The sequence below is a fragment of the Callorhinus ursinus genome, unplaced genomic scaffold, assembly GCF_003265705.2.
Source record: "Callorhinus ursinus isolate GAN/ISIS: 27379988/994484 unplaced genomic scaffold, GSC_fseal_2.0 scaffold4, whole genome shotgun sequence".
NCBI lineage: Eukaryota > Metazoa > Chordata > Mammalia > Carnivora > Otariidae > Callorhinus > Callorhinus ursinus.
Genome location: NW_027397066.1, coordinates 98,088,314 through 98,107,195, shown reverse-complemented (window position 1 = coordinate 98,107,195; position 18,882 = coordinate 98,088,314). Strand labels below are relative to the sequence as shown.

At 37.3% G+C, this 18,882-nt stretch overlaps 1 protein-coding gene across 3 annotated transcripts in view; it reads left to right on the top strand.

Annotated features, from left to right (window-relative positions):
• PRSS12 (serine protease 12) overlaps nucleotides 1–18,882 on the top strand; it is a 69,662-nt gene that overhangs the window by 18,851 nt on the left and 31,929 nt on the right. For all 3 annotated transcript variants that reach the window (XM_025874094.2, XM_073892180.1, XM_073892181.1), the window contains exons 4-6: nucleotides 4,177–4,327; nucleotides 14,107–14,285; nucleotides 16,068–16,209. In XM_025874094.2, coding sequence (XP_025729879.2) covers nucleotides 4,177–4,327; nucleotides 14,107–14,285; nucleotides 16,068–16,209 — 472 coding nt within the window. The remainder of the gene's footprint in view (nucleotides 1–4,176; nucleotides 4,328–14,106; nucleotides 14,286–16,067; nucleotides 16,210–18,882) is intronic.

Sequence of the window (18,882 nt, the reverse complement as noted above, 5' to 3'; positions counted from 1 at the left end):
ATGTGTGACCAGAACCTGAGACTAGCACACTGTCACAGCATCTCTTCTTGCATTCTCCTTGAAGATGGCAGCATGATCAGATTTCCTAGGTCTTAAAGAGCTAGCAGCTAGCTCAGGGCATTGGTTTCTGTTGGAGTGCAAATATGGGGAGGAATGGAAACTCTCTCACCACAAAACATACAGAGACTCAATTTAGAGTAATTCCTGTGAATTGGCTGGAAGAACCAATTGGAAGAGAGGGTGCAGGTATGTGCTTTGAGAACCACAGTCTTTTTTGAGTGGGCCAAAGCTTATGTTAAATCTTAATGTTTTGTAAATTTTTCCTCTTTCTTTGGTTCTCCACTTTTGGATAATGCTACTTTGGGCAGTATATGTTTATGCATTGCTGCTTCAAGGATGATGTGAATTGGGCTCAATAACGCATTACTTTTTGTAGACCATTGCTTGTACTTTATGTTCCACCTGATGGATAAAATGTTTGACATTTTCCAAGTACTGAAATAAAATCTTGAAAACAATAATTATTTTTCTTTCAGGATATCTATCTGCTTAAAAAAAAATCTTTCTGTTCTCTATCATCTATCCACCTGTTTATACTCCGATTGCAAAGATGAATTTAAGGTCATTTATAAGCATATATATATAAATGTGGGAGGTTGAGATAAGATCGAAGTGAGAGAGAAATGTGAGAGAAGTTAGAATGTGAAAGGGGATAGCTCAGATCAGCAAATATTGAGTCTACTTCAAGGCACAGTAATAGACCTTTGATATATTTTTGTAGTTTGGAAAGTACATTTAGTACCTTGTCATTTAGTACTCGTTGCTTTTCCAACACTTAACAAAGTAGGAGATTGTGGAGCAGTATTTGATATAGGAAGTAGTAATTTAAATGAACATGTCTGGGAGTTTTATTTATCCATAAGTTAACTGTGAGTCAGCTATCTCACTGAATTCTCTTTCAAATGATTTTTTGTGTGCTTGTTGGGAGGATGTGGGATGATGAAATTTTGTCTTTGAGCTTTTCTATTTTTTCACAATTACTTATATAGCCAGAAAAATCCTACATGTTTTAAAATAAAACATGACACTAAAAAATATAAGGTAGTATGCCATACAGTTCTGGGTTGCAGGTGATTTTAAATTTCCTCTTAAAAAATTTTGTTTTTCGGGGCGCCTGGGTGGCCCAGTCAGTTAAGCGTCTGCCTTCACCTCGGGTCATGATCCCAGGGTCCTGGGGTTGATCCCCACGTCGGGCTCCCTGCTCAGTGGGGAGTCTGCTTCTCTCTCTCCCTCTGCAGCTCCCCCTGCTTGTGCTCTCTCTCTCTGTGTGTCAAGTAAATAAATAAAATCTTTAAATTTTTTTTTTCTGTTTTCTCCAAACTTACCACAGTGGTAGGGGGAGGAGAGGCAGGGGTGAATATAATAACTTAAGAAACTAATACATTTTCCCATCTTTTTTTTTTTTATATTTTCCAGGCTTTTTAAAGGAAAAATAAACATAACATGCAAATTTAAGTTTCTTAGCACCATTCAGCCATCAGTTAATTATAAGAAGCTAATATACAATACTGAGAACACTTACGTTTATTAAAACTATCTTTTTTCTTTTTACAAATTTTAAGTACTAGTGGACTTATGTAAATAAGCTAAATTATGAAGATCAGAATATGAGTATATATATCTTTATTTTTTTTTTAAAGATTTTATTTATTTATTCATGAGAGACAGACAGAGAGAGAGAGAGAGAGAGAGGCAGAGGGAGAAGCAGGCTCCCTAGGAGCAGGGAGCCCGATGCGGGACTCGATCCCAGGACCCCGGGATCATGACCCGAGCCGAAGGCAGACGCCCAACCATCTGAGCCACCCAGGCGCCCAGAATATGAGTATATATAAATATTCACTAATCTGAATCTCTGCTGTAAAATTCAAGTATGATATTTGAATATAAATATGAATATCCCAATGCCATTTACTGACAGCTGCTTACACTGTGGGGGAATTAGAAGCATATTTCATGTGGATAAATAATTAGCATTTGGCAAAAGCTGCAGTTAAATTTCTGAATAGGGGCCCAGCCTGTTCTGAACCTTTTACCATATTACATCCTTTATTCCAGAAAAATTACACTGTCTTACTATTTCCCAAACACATTCAACTCTGTGCTTCTATACATTTGCTCATACTGTTCATTTTGCCTGAACTGCACTTACCCCATCTCTGAGTTCTGCAATCCCATCCAGTCACCTTGACCCTCTTCAGATACCAGCTTCTTCAGAAGAGGTTCCCAGACTACCCCCAATGGTAAGCAAGCTCCCTTGCTTCTGCACCCCTACAGCGTCTTGATGATCTCTTCTCTGTGCTCGTTTTGACCATGTCCTTAGGTAGCAAATCTCTTGAGGATAGGGTCTGTCTAGTGCTCATTTGAATGCCCCTGCAGGTGCCTAGTATCTGTTAAACAGAATCGAGTGAATGAATATTGCTAAGTATTTTTTTCTTGTTTGGGATGTTCTTTCTAGGCTTTAGCTATCAATTATCACTCCAGTCCGTCAACAAATACCTATTACATGCCTTCTGTATGCTGGGTACCTGAGATAAACAGGTGAAAGAGAAAGGCATGTCCTCTGTCCCGAGTTGCAGCTGTTAGGAGGCAGACAATCTATGCGAAAACCAATAAATCAATGACTGTTTTAGATAAAGTAAATACTCAGAAGGCAACGTAGTAGAAAGTACCTTTGGGTGCTGCATTAGCTAAGGACGCCAGGGTAGGCCTCCTAAACAAAGGACAATTCAGAGTTGAGAACTGAATGATGAGAGCGATGCAGCCAGGGGAAGATCTGCGGGAACTCTTTTAAGCAGAAGGAACAGGAAGTGTTCAAACCCTATGTTGGGAACCAACCTTGAGTGTTTTAGGGACAGAAGGAAGAGGGCGTTGTAGGTATAGCCCGGTGAAGGAGGCCAGGGCTAGAGAGGGATGTTTAGGGCTCTGACAAGAATCAGATCAGAGCATTGTGGACCGTAATAAGGAATTCGCAATGGGAATAGACTCTCTTTTTTTTTTTTTTAAGATTTTATTTATTTTTTGACAGAGATAGACACAGCAAGAGAGGCAACACAGGCAGGGGGAGAAGGAGAGGGAGAAGCAGGCCTCTTGCTGAGCAGGGAGCCCGATGCGGGGCTGGATCCCAGGACTCTGGGATCATGACCTGAGCTGAAGGCAGATGCTTAATGACTGAGCCACCCAGGCGCCCCAGTAGTTCGTAGAAAATGAATATGAACCAATTCATATTCAAATGAATTCTCCATCTTGTTTTTTGTAGGTATTGGCATTGATGTTCACTACCTTGTTATAATGAGTTAGATGTTAACTTGGTATCTACAAATACAAAAATATTTCTGTACTGAAGACAAGTATGTTACAGACATAAGTGCCATTCTTAAGAATTACATGTTGGAAATGCTCAAGTTACTGTACATAAAAAAAAATTAATGTCGGGGCGCCTGGGTGGCTCAGTCGTTAAGCGTCTGCCTTCGACTCAGGTCATGGTCCCAGGGTCCTGGGATCGAGCCCCGCATCTGGCTCCCTGCTCAGCGGGAAGCCTGCTTCTCCCTCTCCCACTCCCCCTGCTTGTGTTCCCTCTCTCGCTGTGTCTCTCTCTGTCAAATAAACACATAAAATCTTTAAAAAAAATTAGTGTCATCACTACAATGCCATAAAATTAACTGTGTTTCCAATAAACTATAGTTTTGAGTGTGTGTTTTCTGGTTTCTGAGGTTGTTGGAGGAAAAGTGAATTTAGACTACTTCTTCTTAAGAGCTATTTGTATGAATGTAATTCAATTTGGAGTATTTTTTAAAATAATTTTTATTAAAAAAGTTTTTTTTTTTTTTATTATTCAGCAAACTCTACCCCCAATGTGAGGCTGTAACTACTCACAACCCTGAGATCAAGAGTTGCCTGCCCTACTGACTGAGCCAGCCAGGCACCCCCAATTTGGAGTATTTTAATTGGTCAAGAATACCATAATACATATTAGATGTGTCTGTATGTCCGAATCCCTGAAGTGGCTTAATAAATATGACTTAATTACAGAGAATGGCAAATAAATAGAATATATCCAATCTCATCGGTCAATGCAAATGTATAGGTATATTTTGTTTCTAATTTCACACGGCACAGGCCCGGCATTCCCTGTCATACGCCTCGTGGGTGGCAGAAGCGCGTGGGAAGGCCGAGTGGAAATCTACCATGCTGGTCAGTGGGGGACTGTCTGTGATGATCAGTGGGATGAAGCGGATGCAGAAGTGATCTGCAGGCAGCTGGGCCTGAGGTTTGTTTTTATTCTCATTTTGTTTAAGTTGTGGAATCCATTCTTTCCATACCCAGAGGTAGGTGCCTGTGTGTTTAAATTGTACATTTCCTCAAACAAATAGAAAAAGTCACCTTGCAATCTTTGTACTAGGCTGTAGGCTCCCTGAAGAGAATTTATATGTACCTATAGATCTAACCTGTTTGTGGTTGAATTCAGTTGATTTTATATGCCTGAGAATCTCAGCCTTTTACTCCTTTTCATTAATCGCATTTACATTACCCCAGGTAATGGCCAGCACCGTCAGTAGCAGAGACTTACTGAAGTCATCTGCTGAAACTCCTTGTTAGGTTTTAACTGAAGTTCGGCTTCTCTCCCCAAGTATGATCTCAACTTTTGACTTTGCTTTCTTATTTTTTAGGTATGTGCTTAGAACAGAGGATGTTTATTAATGTGCAAAGGAAATAATCCCCACGTAGGATGTGGAAATGAAGCATGTATAATAAAAACAGCAGTATGAAAATCAACATTCCATGTTGCTTGAATTGTGATTATTCTGGAATAGTATGTTGTAATTTTGGATTTTTAATCCCTTTGCTTAGTGATTCTGAACATTGGTATAAGAAGCCTAAAAGTTTCTCTAGAATTATATTAGGGGATTGGGGCGCCTGGCTGGCTCAGTCGGTTCAGCGTCCAACTCCTGATTTGGCTCAGGTCACGATCTCAGGGTTGTGAGATGGACACCCTCAACAGGCTCTGTGCTCAGTGTGGAGTCTGCTTGAGATTCCCTCTCTAAAATAAGTAAATAAATCTTAACAAAATAAAATAAAATTAGGGGATCTTTTCAAAGTTGATATTTTACTTTAAATTTGTAAATTTCTTCATTTAGCGCTTTGTGGGTAGTGATGGGGAGGCCTCTTTAGATCAAAGCTTTTCTGTTCATGTATCACCTTCTTTTCAATTAAGCATAATCCTTGACACTGAAGCATGATTTTTGAACCTTAAACCATTTATACTCATTTGTTTTGCAACTGTTTTTGCAACTGACCCCCCTCTTTTTCAAAACTCTCTACTGAAGCAATTTAAAGTAAAATATTGACATTTTAACATTTTACCTCTAAATACTTCAATACGTATCTCTTAAAAATAAGAACATGGTGCTACATGGCCAAATTAACATTATCACAACTAATATATTTGATAATCATTCTTTTTTTTTTTAGAGAGAGAGAGTGTGGGTTTGCGAACGGTGGGGGAGGGGCAGAGGGAGAGAAAGAGAATCTTAAGCAGACTTCACACCAGTGTGGAGTCCTATTTGGAGCTGGATCTCGCGACCTTGAGATCATGACCTGAGCTGAAATCAGGTACTTAACTGACTGAGCCACCCAGGCGCCCCATTGGTAATCATTCTTAATATTTTCTAATATCTGATCACATTCGGTTTCCTATAGTGGCCCCCACAATGTTCTTGACAGATGGATTGTCTTAAGCAGAATTTAGTCCAGGATCATGCAGTACATCTGGATGTTGTGTACCTGAAATCTCTTTGAATCTAGAACAGCCTCTTGTTATTCATGACACTGATTTGTGGAAGAGACAGAACAGTTGTTCTGGAGAATGTTCTTTCCTCCTGTATTTGTCTCATTTCTTCCTACTGGTGTCATTTCCTTTACTCCTCTGGCTCTTGTAATTCCTGAAACTGGAGGCTAGATCTGAAGCTTGATTAGATCAAAGCAGGTATTTTGGCTAGGATTCATCACAGGTGATGTGTACTGGGGTCTTCCCATTGCTGAGGCCAAGCTTGAGCACTGGGTTAAAGGGGCATTGGCCTGATCCTTCCCTGTCAAGTTACATTTCCCCTGTAACTGATTCTGGGACTTAATTGCTGTTTCAGAGTTCATGTGTAGGACGGGACTGGCATGGCAAATCCTGTGTCTCTGGGGCTTATAATTATCAGTGGTGTGAAGTTTACTGGTATGATCATTTTCTTTGGGTGGGTTAGAAATAAGGCCAACCAGTTCTTGTTGAGAAAATTGTTATTAAACATTAATTTTGAGACTACATTTTCAAAATGTTCTGAGGGGATATCAATTTCAATAACAATTTCCCTCAAATTTCCAGGTGTTGCTTTTGGATTCAACACAGCATAAAATTATCATCATGTGCCCCGTACTCAAAACAACCTGGATTTGGTTCCTACTTCTGGAGATGAGAAAAGTTACAGAATATCTCTTAGATCCCCTCATCTATAACATATTTCTTGACATATAGGGACTGTTGTCTAACAGCACAGTTGGCTGTTAACACACATAATAAGTATATAATACACATTGGCTATCAAGGTCAGTCAAATTAGGGACTGTTACAGTTGAAAGATGTTATTAACAGTCAAAGTAAACTGAGTGTTTGGTGGTAGATTATCCAACACTATTTCTGTATCCAGAAGTTCTATTTAGTTAGCTGTATCTATGAATTTCATATTTTTTGAAACATTCTAGTGTGTGTATATGTATATTTACCGTGTTATCAATTTGGTGGTGCTAATTGATTTGCATGTTAGTTACTAAGAAACCTGTCTTTGCCAAAAATATTAAGAACTTTAAGGACAGAGTAATAGCATATTTAACATTGCTAGCTGCAGTATGGATTACTCTAAATTTAAGCTATAAGGCATTTTTTTATTATTAATATATTTCTGTGGGGAAAAGGCAGGTTTTGTTGCATAGAAAAATGCATAGAAAAGTTAGAGTACCGGGGCGCCTGGGTGGCCGTCGGTTAAGTGGCTGCCTTCAGCTCAGGTCATGATCCCTGGGTCCTGGGATCGAGTTCCACGTCAGGCTCCCTGCTCAGCGAGGAGGCTGTTTCTCCCTCTCCCTCTGCTTGTCGCTCCTCCTGCTTGTGCTCTCTCTCTCTGTCAAATAAATAGATAAAATCTTTAAAAAAAAAGAAAATTTAGAGTGTCATAGAGATACACCGTGAATATTGATATTTATAGTTACAGAAGTGATTCTAGAAATTTATGTTGTAATGTAGAATTCTTTCTTGAGAGCCAAAGATTTCTTTCACTTAAATAAACAGTTCTTAAACAAAGACCATGTTGAAAAACAATAGTCTATTACGTAGAAAGGATGCAGAGATGGAATCATCAGGAAGATTATATTGATGTTGGACACATGCAAGGGTCAAGTGTTTCCATCTTTCTCGAGCATTAACTTACTGCCATCTTTTGTATGAGGAGATTCATGTTTGGAAAAGTAATTGAAAGGAAAAATATCTCCAGATATACAAGGCAGCAAATTCCTCTATGAACCTATGCAACAACCGATGATTCAGCTTGGTAGACATTTGTTTTTATTGTAAGCACGCTGATGCTCTGAGCTGATAGTGTTTGGTTTTGCCTTTCTTTCATCTGATCTTACAGTTATCTCTTAAGTTCGCATTAAAGCAATATTCTGCAACTGTTCCTCCTTTACAATTTGTTTGCTTATTTAGTGGCATGGCACTTTTGGATGAAATAGTTTTTAAGGGCACATATTTGATAACAGTATAATTGTTGCTTGTCTCAATTTATGATTTTTTTCTTAAGCAAATGTCATCTCCATCTTATTTGTTTGTTGAATTCCCAAAGGGAAACTACATCATACCTCCCTGGAGTGGTGGCTACAATTTCTTCGGGAGACGCTGTCTTGTTGGCTTTCATTTTTTAATGGTGTCTATAGAGTTTGGGAGCTGGAAAGCTTCCTACACACAAAAGAAATCACTGTACTTTTGATACTCAAATTTGAGTAGTCCAGAACTTGGAGAAAGATTAGGAACAGGAAAGGAGGCAGCCAGATGTTAGGAAATTGTCTTGAGAATGTGTGTGTACACAGCGAAGTTTCAGGTGAAGACATTTGTTTTTATTTATTTATTTTTATTTATTTGAATTCAATTAGCCAACATATAGAACATCACTAGTTTCAGATGTAGGGTTCAGTGACTCATCAGTTTCATAGAACACCCAGTGCTCATCACAACACGTGCCCTCCTTAATACCCATCACCCAGTTACCCCATCCCCCCCACCTTCCTCCCCTCCCCTCCCCTTACCCCAACCTCAGTTTGTTTCCTACAGTTAAGAGTCTCTCATGGTTTGTCTCCCTCTCTGATTTCTTCCCATTCCGTTTTTCCCTCCCTTCCCCTATGATCCTGTAGGCTGTTTCTTATATTCCTCATATGAGTGAAACCATATGATATTTGTCTTTCTCTGATTGACTTATTTCACTCAGCATAATACCCTCCAGTTCCACCCATGTCGATGTAAATGGTAAGATTTCATCCTTTCTGATGGCCAAGTAGTATTCCATTGTATATATATAGCACATCTTCTTTATCCATCCATCCATCGATGGACATCTGGGCTTTTTGTACAGTTTGGCTATGGTGGACATTGTTGCTATAAACATCGGGGTGCATGTACCCCTTCGGATCCCTACATTTGTATCTTTGGGGTAAAAACAGTAGTGTAATTGCTGGGTTGTATAGTAGACCTATTTTCAACTTTTGAGGAACCTCCATATTGTTTTCCAGAGTGGCTGCACCAGCTTGCATTCCAGGTGGAGTTTCTTTTGTGCAGTTAAAGTGAAAACATTTCCCATGTCTTTCAGAACTCTTAAAAGCATAGTTTAGAACTATGACATCATATTTTATTGTGTGGATATGCCATAATTTACATAGAAATTTAAAAATTGTGAACACATCTTTCTTAGGGTTTTTTTTGGCTATAAAATTATCATACAAAACCATTTTATTGAGTAGTCAATAAAAATCTGGTACAGATTGCTTTTAAAAAGTACTTCTTTGCTTTTTTATTTTACTGTTCATTAATTTTTTTGTATTTTATAGATTTTACCATAAAGACAACCTGGAGACCTTGTGTAACAGAAGAGGAAATGAGGCCCTCTAAGATTACCCAAAGCCCTAAAGTCATACTGTTAAGTGAGAACCAAAATCCCTTTTTTTTTTTTTAAAGTAGGCTCCATGCTGAGCATGGAGCCCAGTGAGGGGCTTGAACTCACAATCCTGAGATCAAGACCTGATCTGAGATCAAGATGAGATCAAGAGTCAGACGCTTAATCGACTGAGCCACCCAGGAGCCCCAAGAACCAGAATCTTGAGATTCATGGTTCCCAGTGTAGAATTTTTTTTCTTTCATGTTATACTATTTGCAAAATATCCAGGTGTTAATAAGAATAAATACAAATATAGAGCTGAAAGAAATAGAGGATTCAAGAGATAAAAGTTCACTGTAGGGAGAAAATGCTGATAGACTGTATTTGAGGTGCCACAGGTACCCCACTGAAAATGCCCCAGGAGGCTGTAAGATAGCAAAGTGTTTCAGAGTCAGCTCTGTGACCAGACAAGCTTCACCAGCAGTGATGGTGTAATGCTGGGCAAATTATCTAACTTCTGGGCCTCAGTTTCCTCTTCTGTAAATTGGGCATCATAATATTGGGTTGTAGGGAGGATTAAGTGAGTTAATACACATAAACCTGGTAGACCAGTGCCTGGCCTTTAGTTTGTAAATTTTTAACCTAAATATTGTACAAAAAAAATGATACTAATCTTTTAAATCTCTAAAAATGTGTTAGCTAAGAATGCATTCTTACTGTGTTGACTGTTGTAACATTTAGCATCTTATATGTTCAGTGTCCATCAATATTTCTTCTGTGAATAGCCTCATCTTCTCCATGCCCCTGTTTTTTTAATGTTTGTGGTTTTGTCTCTCATTATAATGTAATTATAATGTTATTATTATTAATTTCTACGAGTTTTTTCTTCTTTGATTGCTGTTACGTATTACAAATATTTCTTCCTGCCTGTTGGTTGCCTTTTGACTCTGATTATGGTGTATTTTGCTATACAGTAGTTTAAATTTATATGTGGTTAAATTAAACTGTTTCAGTTTTTCTGACTTCTGGGTTTCTTATCTTACTCAGGAAATCCTCTTTGTCCCAAGGTGGTGTTATTCTTATACTATGTTCTTTATTTTATTCCAACACTTCTTAGCCCTCCCTTCTTCCCATCCTCACCCTCCCTTCCTTCCTTCTTTCTCTTTCTTTCTTTCTTTTTTCTTTTTCTTTCTTTCTTTCTTTCTTTCTTTCTTTCTTTCTCTCTCTCTCTCTCTCTCTCTCTCTCTCTCTTTCTTTCTTTCTTTCTCTTTCTTCCTTTCTTCCTTTCAATATTTAGATCTTTAAACCCTCTGGAATTTCCTTTTTGTTTCTCTTATGAGTTTGGGATCAAATTTTATCTTCTTCTGTATTCCTTATACCACCTAATCCTGGCTCAGTGAATTGTACCCACTGAAATGTTCTTCCGTAGGGTCTTTTTCTTTCCTGGCATTTATCCCAGGGCAAAGATCCAAGAAGGCTGTTAATTGGCCTTCCTCCAAAGCTTTCCTTCCTGGCTTCTCCATGACCTGTATCGGTCACCGTGTCTCCCCCTCATCTGTTCTGCAACTTTCAGTGTTCTCTAAATCAGCTTCCATATTTGCTTTCTTGAATCTCTTTCCTTTAGAGCAAGGGTCACCAAACTTTTTCTGTGAAGGGCCAGATAGTAAGTACTTTGGACTTTGCAACTACTCAGCTGTGCCTTTGTGGTGCAAAAGCAGCCACAGACACTAAGTTGGGAATAAGTGAGGCTTTGTTCCAATCAAACCTTATTTCTGGACAGTGAAATTTGAATTTCATAGGATTTTCCCATGTCAAAAATTACATTCTTGATTTGATTTCTTTTCCCTACCATTTATAAAGTGTAAAAGCTCCTCGTAGTGCATGGACCCATATAAAAACAGGTGGTATGCTGAATTTATCCCTTGGGCTGTAGTTCGCTGATCTCTGCTCAGGAGCTGCCAGCAAGGGCTTCTTTGCTCCCATCCTGGATTCTCCCTTTTCACAAAGGTGCAGCAGGTCTCAGGAAGGCAACTCCAAGCACTTCCCTTCTTGTTTGAACCAAACTTAGTAAAATAGCACAGTACAGTTCAGTTATTCAGGCTTCCAAATTCCGGGACTAAGTCACAATCGATACATGACTTGAAAGTTTTATTTCCAGTGGGTATCACACTGTTCCCCTGTTCAGTTTAGTCTGAATGTTGTATGAAAATATTGTCTTCTGGAAGGGGATATTTATTCTACTAGGGGCAACTTAAAACAGGATAATTTATTCACAGCCTTATAGACTACCATTGCAAGATCATTTTGGTATAGAATATATTTTTCTGGGAGCATATATGCTGTCTTTAGAAAAAAAATTGTTTTGGCTATTACAGTTGTTTTTGATAAAATGCCTATGTGCACTAAAACGCTTGAAATTGTTGGCCTCTGAGGATCTGTGTCCCTACCACGGGAATACCAAGTTGAGTGATGTAAGTCATAGCTTAATGATCTTTTGGGCCATCATCTTGTAATCCTTAATAAAAAATAATACAGATTTGTCCGCTGTCTTATAGGCTACGAATTACTCCCATAAGTATATTCTTTTAAAAATGATTTTAAAATAAATAAATGAATAAAACACATTTACAACCTTAAATCCAGAAAATGTTGAGATTTTTCATTGATTCTCCCTTTCCCACCATTCCCCTGACTTGGGGAGCGGGGAGAACAAAAACTGTGTTGTTTAAACTAAATACCAAATGGTTTTTAGATCAATTGCTTAGCAGTGAAAAATATGCCGTTCATCAGCTGTGAGGGGGAAGCTCTTGAGAGTGCCAGGAGGGTTACTTTGCATCCGTTTAATTCTTACAACCCTGCAAGGGAGTGGTTATCATCCCTATGCTCAAAAGAAACATTTTATGCCTGGAAGGTTTTTGTAACTTCCCCAGGGCAGTTTCACTTGTTAAAGATGGAGCCCAGATTTGAGCCCGAGGGCCAGTTTCCACATCTACTATTCTTCCTCAAAGATTCTGCTTGGAAAGAATAAGCTTTTTGACATGATCAGTAATATATGAATACTTATATATGTCCGTTACACTCTTCTGTGGGGACACAGATACACATTGAAACAACTGGAAACTTCATTTAAAAAATCCTACTATTGAGCATTGATTTCCTTCTTTCTGGAAGAGTGGAAATGGCTGTCATGTTTCCTGTCATGTTTCCCCTAGTAAAACAAATTCACTCACAAAATTATTTGATAATATCGTCTGTGTTAGGGTATTTTTTTCTTTCACATTTGTCTGATTAGCACTAGATATTAATCCTTAATATTTGTTGGGGCAGACTTCTCAGAGTTCCCTGTATGACAGATATCAGATAGTGATTCAAGTGTGAGGATTCTGAATTTAAAAATTTTAACTCCGACAAAATATCCTGCATAAGCTACTCTTTCTTTTCCTCCCTGCTTCACACCTCCTCCTATAAACATTCCTTTATCCTTCCTCGTGCAAACTCTGAATTTTAAACAGAAAGTGGGTCAGGTGATAATGGAAAAAGTATTTGCTTTAATGGTTAAAGGGTTTAACTTTCAAATGTTTTGGGACTTGTTTTAGACGTGTGTTCTCTTAAAAGAAACTTCTATAGTATCTAGTAAAATTAGTCAAACAAGGTCTTCTTTAACCAGGAAGTTGATTATCCAAGACTTGGCCATCGCTCGAGTATTATAATCAGTTAGCAAACTTTTTTTTCCCTTCGATATATTTTGGTTGTAAATTCTCAAGGTAGTTATAAAGTTATGAAAAAAAGGCAACTAAAATAATGGGGAATATAATTGAATATTGAATGGGGAGCATCATTGTAAAACAAACCAAAAATAGGAATGCTCTACTCTAAAAATTAAAAGGCTAAAAGGGGTCGACATGGCAATTTCTGAAGTTATTAATTATTTTGACAGTCAATTGTGATCTTCTTCACTGAAATCTGGGGTTCTAGAATGTGGGACCACTTTGACTTGTGGGCAAAGTAAATTTAGTACACATAAATTTGAGTGGAGAGATGTTTTAGTTAGAAATATGTTTGGCTCTGAGTGGCAGAGAACTGGAAGTAACAGTGGCTTAAATAAGATGAGAGTGTATTTGTCTCTCAAGAGACCAGAGGTACCCAGCTCCAGGCTAGTCTAGTGGTTCCACAATCATGAGGGCCCAGGCTTTTTCTTGGTGGTCGTTCTCTCATTCTTAGTATGGCACCTCATGGACTAGTACAGCTTCTCAAGCTCTGGCCATCACCTCTGCCTTGCAGTCAGCAGGCAGGAGGATCTGGGACAAGGATACTTCCTGGAGGTGATACATGACAACACTTCTACCTAAATATCTGTGTTCAAAACTTAGTCATCTCAAATGGGTACAGAGTTTCAGTTCAGGATGACGAAGGAGTTCTGGAGATGGGTGGTGGTGATGGTTGCATAATAATGAGGAGGTCCTTAGTGCCACTGAACTGTACACTTAAAAATGGTTACAATGGTAAATTTTATGTAATGTATATTTTAAAACAAACAAACTTAGTCATCTGGAAGGAGAAGAGGCTGGAAAATGGGGTCTTTACTCAGGATAGCCATTGCCCTCCTAAAAATCCGAGGTTCCGTTACTAACGAAGAAAAGGAGAGTGAGTATTGGGGGGTAACTTGCAGTCTAAAACATTTGTGATGGCCAAAAATAGAAAGAGCAACAAACAAAGGAACAAGAAAGGAGTAGAGCAAGTCACGTATGACCTGTGGCGTGAATTGGTCAGGGGAAGTATGGATTAATCATAGTTATACGTTTCCTGGGGCAAAAGAAATTATGTCAGATGAATTTTTGGTGTCTAATCCTGAATTCTTATCTTTGTTCAGTGGCATTGCCAAGGCATGGAATCAGGCGTATTTTGGGGAAGGCTCTGGGCCAGTAATGTTGGATGAGGTACGCTGCACCGGGAATGAGCTTTCTATTGAGCAATGTCCAAAGAGTTCCTGGGGAGAGCATAACTGTGACCATAAAGAAGATGCTGGAGTGTCCTGTACCCCTCTAACAGGTAGGAGTTTCACCCCATTAATCTACCAACCCTTGCCAGCACCATCTGGGCTTACCTTCGCTTCTCCTCAATTAGGTAATATAACTAAGTGAGCATGCCAGTAAATCTTGCAAATAAAACTAAAAACAAAACAACGCACAAAAAACAAAAACCAAACAACTGACACAAATTATATATCAACATGGTATGTCCTTGTTCATAAATATTTCTGAATTTTTCACTTTTTTTATAACATGTAAAAATGTTAAAACATATAAATATGTTTTAGAACATATAATTTTTTTGTAATATATAGTGCCCAATAATCAAAATCAGTGTGCAGTGATAAATTTCACATTATTAGGTATATACTTAAGTCCATTTATTTATTGACCTGCCTTGACTCTCAGAATGTGTTTATAGCTAGTGAAACTGTATTGATGGGATTGTTGGTTAAAGCACACTAGTAAAGGAACCAAGTTAACTTGGCTGTGGTCAGTTCTCTGACTATTCCAATTTGTAGCACGCTTGTCCGGATATGTCTCATATGTTATAAGAAGGGCATGTCTGAGTACAAATGAGTGTGTGTGTATGTACTTATACGTTTTGTGGGAAGAAGAGGGAAAAGGGCAGACGATAAGTCAGGTCATCACAAACGCATTGTTTCTATGGTAAAAAGAACTTAAAGAAAAAAGTTGGGGGTTTTAATCTCTCCTTAAAAAATCAAAATAAAAACTTCAGAGGGCCCACGAAATGCTGAAGTTATGCCTTTTTATTTATATAGTTCTATACATGATGTTGTTTTTATTTATTAGCAGAATAACACGTTTATATACAAGAGAAATATAAAATTTATGCCAGATTTTAAACCAGAGCACATCATCTTCTTGGGTCTCCATTTCCTCCTCTTTCAAATGAGTAAAGTCTTGTAGTGTTACTGTGATGGTCAAATGAGGTAAAATGTGTACCAGGGTTTTGCAGACTATAAAGTCTTATATTAAGAAGTGATTGTGTTGCTAAGAGACCATTTACTTTAAAGATCCTGGAGAATCATGAAAGTAAGACCTTTACCCAGGATTATTTATATGTTTCATTTGGGGATGTTTGTATTATTTTGCATGGGAAAGGCTTTTAAATCCACTTGTTGGGGGATAAATTTATTGTATATCTGCTTAGAAGCTCTTAACAGGGTTCTATGGGAATTAATTATTCATTGAACTCATAAGCTTCAAATTCAGATCTGTATTATCAATAAAAGAACAAAAGTGAGACATGTACTCTAGCTTTTATAATTTATGAATGCCTAAGTAGTAATAAGTGCATTGACATGATAGATCACACTTTAACCAGATAGCTTTTTCTGTCTTCGTATTTCAGTATTTTTTCATTTGCAGTTAAAATTTTGAACTATTTCCAAATTACTGTTTTCTTATTTTTTAAATGTAAATGACTAGTATTTCTCATATTTACCAAGATTGAAGCTATAAGAAATTTCCCAAATATTTGTTTAATCTGGAGAAATCTAAATAACTACTTTGGAATTATATCAGAATACATTTTTCGACTCGGGAAATAGGAGCACAAATAAGATGAAAATAATAGTTTGTTAGGACAGATATGTGTTATGTCATACTTCAGAAACAATCCAATGACCTCAGATCATTGAGCACTGTCCCGAAATAAGTTTAACAAAAAGCCTAGAGAGAGACCTGAAGGGGTGATAATTCTAGTGAAGTTAAAATGTTGTTCTCCCTGTTTTCGATCATTGATTTGCTTAGTCCCTGTGTCTCCTTCTTACCACAGATGGGGTCATCAGACTTGGAGGTGGTAAAGGCGGCCATCAGGGCCGCCTGGAGGTGTATCACCGGGGACAGTGGGGGACTGTCTGTGATGATGGCTGGACTGAGCTGAATACATATGTGGTTTGCCGACAACTGGGATTTAAGTAAGGCCCATTGATATGAGGCAGCTAAATGCCAAATTATATTTTTAAAATTCTCCTTTTGTAACCCTTACTTGTAATTTCTATAATACTAACAATACATGTTCTCTGTCATCTGTCTACCTCTGTCTACCTACCTACCTATTCACCTCTCTATATATGGTAGAACAAAAAAAACCCCAATAAAAAAATAACATTTTCTATGATGATGAATATCCGTATCTTGTTATTTATCTCATTACCTTTCCTGTCACCACCCTTCTTCTTGAGTAATTGGTTAGAGCCAGGGGATGACTTTTAGGTTTCTTTGTGTCTATTCAAGTAAGACCATATGCTTTGAATGCTCGTCTTATTCTGACGCATCACTTCTATTAGATGTTAGTTCTGACATCATTGTGTCTAAAATTGCAGGGAAGTCCGGTGTCAAATGCTTTGGTATTACATTATTCCCTTTCTCAGATGTGATGATAATTATCACTTTTACTTGAGAAAAACGGCCTTCTTGTCATGAGATGACCTTTCGAACTCACCCTTGACCTGACTCATAAAAGCTCGTATCACACTTTGGGCCGTGTATTTCGTGTCACACACATACTGCATTCCAGAGTAAAGACCTCAGTTGGTTGAAGGAACCGCAAATGATGCCTTTTAGCTACTATTTGAATGAAGCCCTCATTGAATGCCCATTCTTTCTTGTTTTTCATATTTCTCGGTCATGCTTGAATTAATTGTCTCAAGCTTGAAAAAATTGGCAAAATTATTCCATGCTTGAGATAGAACTAATTGCAGATATCCACTAAACCTTAAAACTATACTTTCATCCAGACTAGGTATGATCATGTTTAAACGTATTTTTAAATTTGTAAAAGTAGTATAAAATATTAGAGTTTGGAAAATAAAAATTAAGAACTATCCATAATTTTCTCATTCTTATACTATTATCATTATACCTTGTGTGTATAATTTAGTAACAGCTTTAATAGTGAGTATGTACTTTTTCTATCCATATTTCTTACCTTTATATTACTACAGTCATAATTTTTTTTTAAGATTTTATTTATTTATTTGACAGAGAGAGAGACACAGTGAGAGAGGGAACACAAGCAGGAGGAGTGGGAGAGGGAGAAGCAGGCTTCCCATGGAGCAGGGGCCCGATGTGGGGCTCGATCCCAGGACCCTGGGATCATGACCTGAGCCCAAGGCAGACGCTTAATGACTGAGCCACCCAGGCGCCCCTATAGTCATAATTTTTAAAGACAACATAATGTCCATTGAATGTTCATACCATAATTTACTTAATATTTAGGTTAGTTTAATTTTTCCTGTTATAAACAATGATATCATGAAGATATAAATACATGTTATTGCCTAATATTTTGGATTTTCGTGGGCAGTGCAGTTATAATTATTGTGGCAAGGGCTGTGACATGCCAGCCAAAGAGATACTAATATTTAATTAATTAGAATTACTTAATAAATGCTATTTCATCTTTCAGTGAATCTGTTAGGCCTGAGAACTGTATTCCGTTTTCACAGATTTAGAAGGATTCATAAATACTATTAGTTACTATATTCATAATTTCCTTATTAATAAAAACAATGGAGTGATAGTTTTTCTCCATATTTTATTGATTTTGTTTTACAAATATATTCAGTTTTTCTTGTATATACAGAGTATCAGAACTTAATGGTTCTAAAAATGTTCTCACTAATATTTGTTAAAAGTTCTAAATGATTGTGTTAGAAGGTAGAATAAGCATGGACCACATTTACTTTTTGGTTTACAGAGGAATTTCTAAAACAGTACCGTTTTGAACTGAGGAAGGGGTGAACTCTGGGTTTCTTTTTACAAATGAAATCCCAAAGTAAAATGACCTCTTGTTATCTGTTATATAGTTGATATGGACAGAGAGTAATCAGATTGATGCATTTTGTAGAAAAATGGTGTAAGTTCAAAGTGGTAGCAATATGAGGTTTAGGATAATTTTTTTCTTGCTAAGATTTGATTAGTCAGCAAAACTGAAATCTTAGAATAATTAAAAGTTGTACTGTTTTAATTTATTAAAATGTTCATTTTCTTAAATAAATGTAATAAATAAGCGCACAGGAAAGTAACTGGGAAAATTCATGCCAGAAAGAAAGATATCTTCATATTCTTTATACAGAAATAATAAAAACATTCAGTGAAGGAAGTGACTGATATAAAATTTTATGAGTAAGAGTTTAATTACTTAGACTCTTAGAACTGAAAGACACCTTAAATAATTTTTTGCTTAGTGATTTCTGGAGGTTTGGGTTTTACAGAAAAAAAAACAAAATTGGGGGAAGCATGAATGAAAGTACAGACTGTGACTTAGTTACCAACTTTTTATTTTGCAGATCTTTCCTATTTCCACAATGTATATATTAATTATATTTTTTTGTAGAGCATTGTTACAAATAAAGTCAATTAGAACTCAAATATAATTTATAAAAATCTTAAAAATCAGATTTATGTAACCTTGTGAAAAGCAAAGAGCATCACCATTATTCTGATTTTAGTGGGCTGAAATCCAAGTCTCATCATGGTTTGGGTGTAGTGCTTGAGGACTCACTGAACTAATATACAGTTTTTATTTTGGAAGGGATGATACCAAAGAGGTCTAGAGAGGCTGATGAAATCAGATGAGCTCAGGT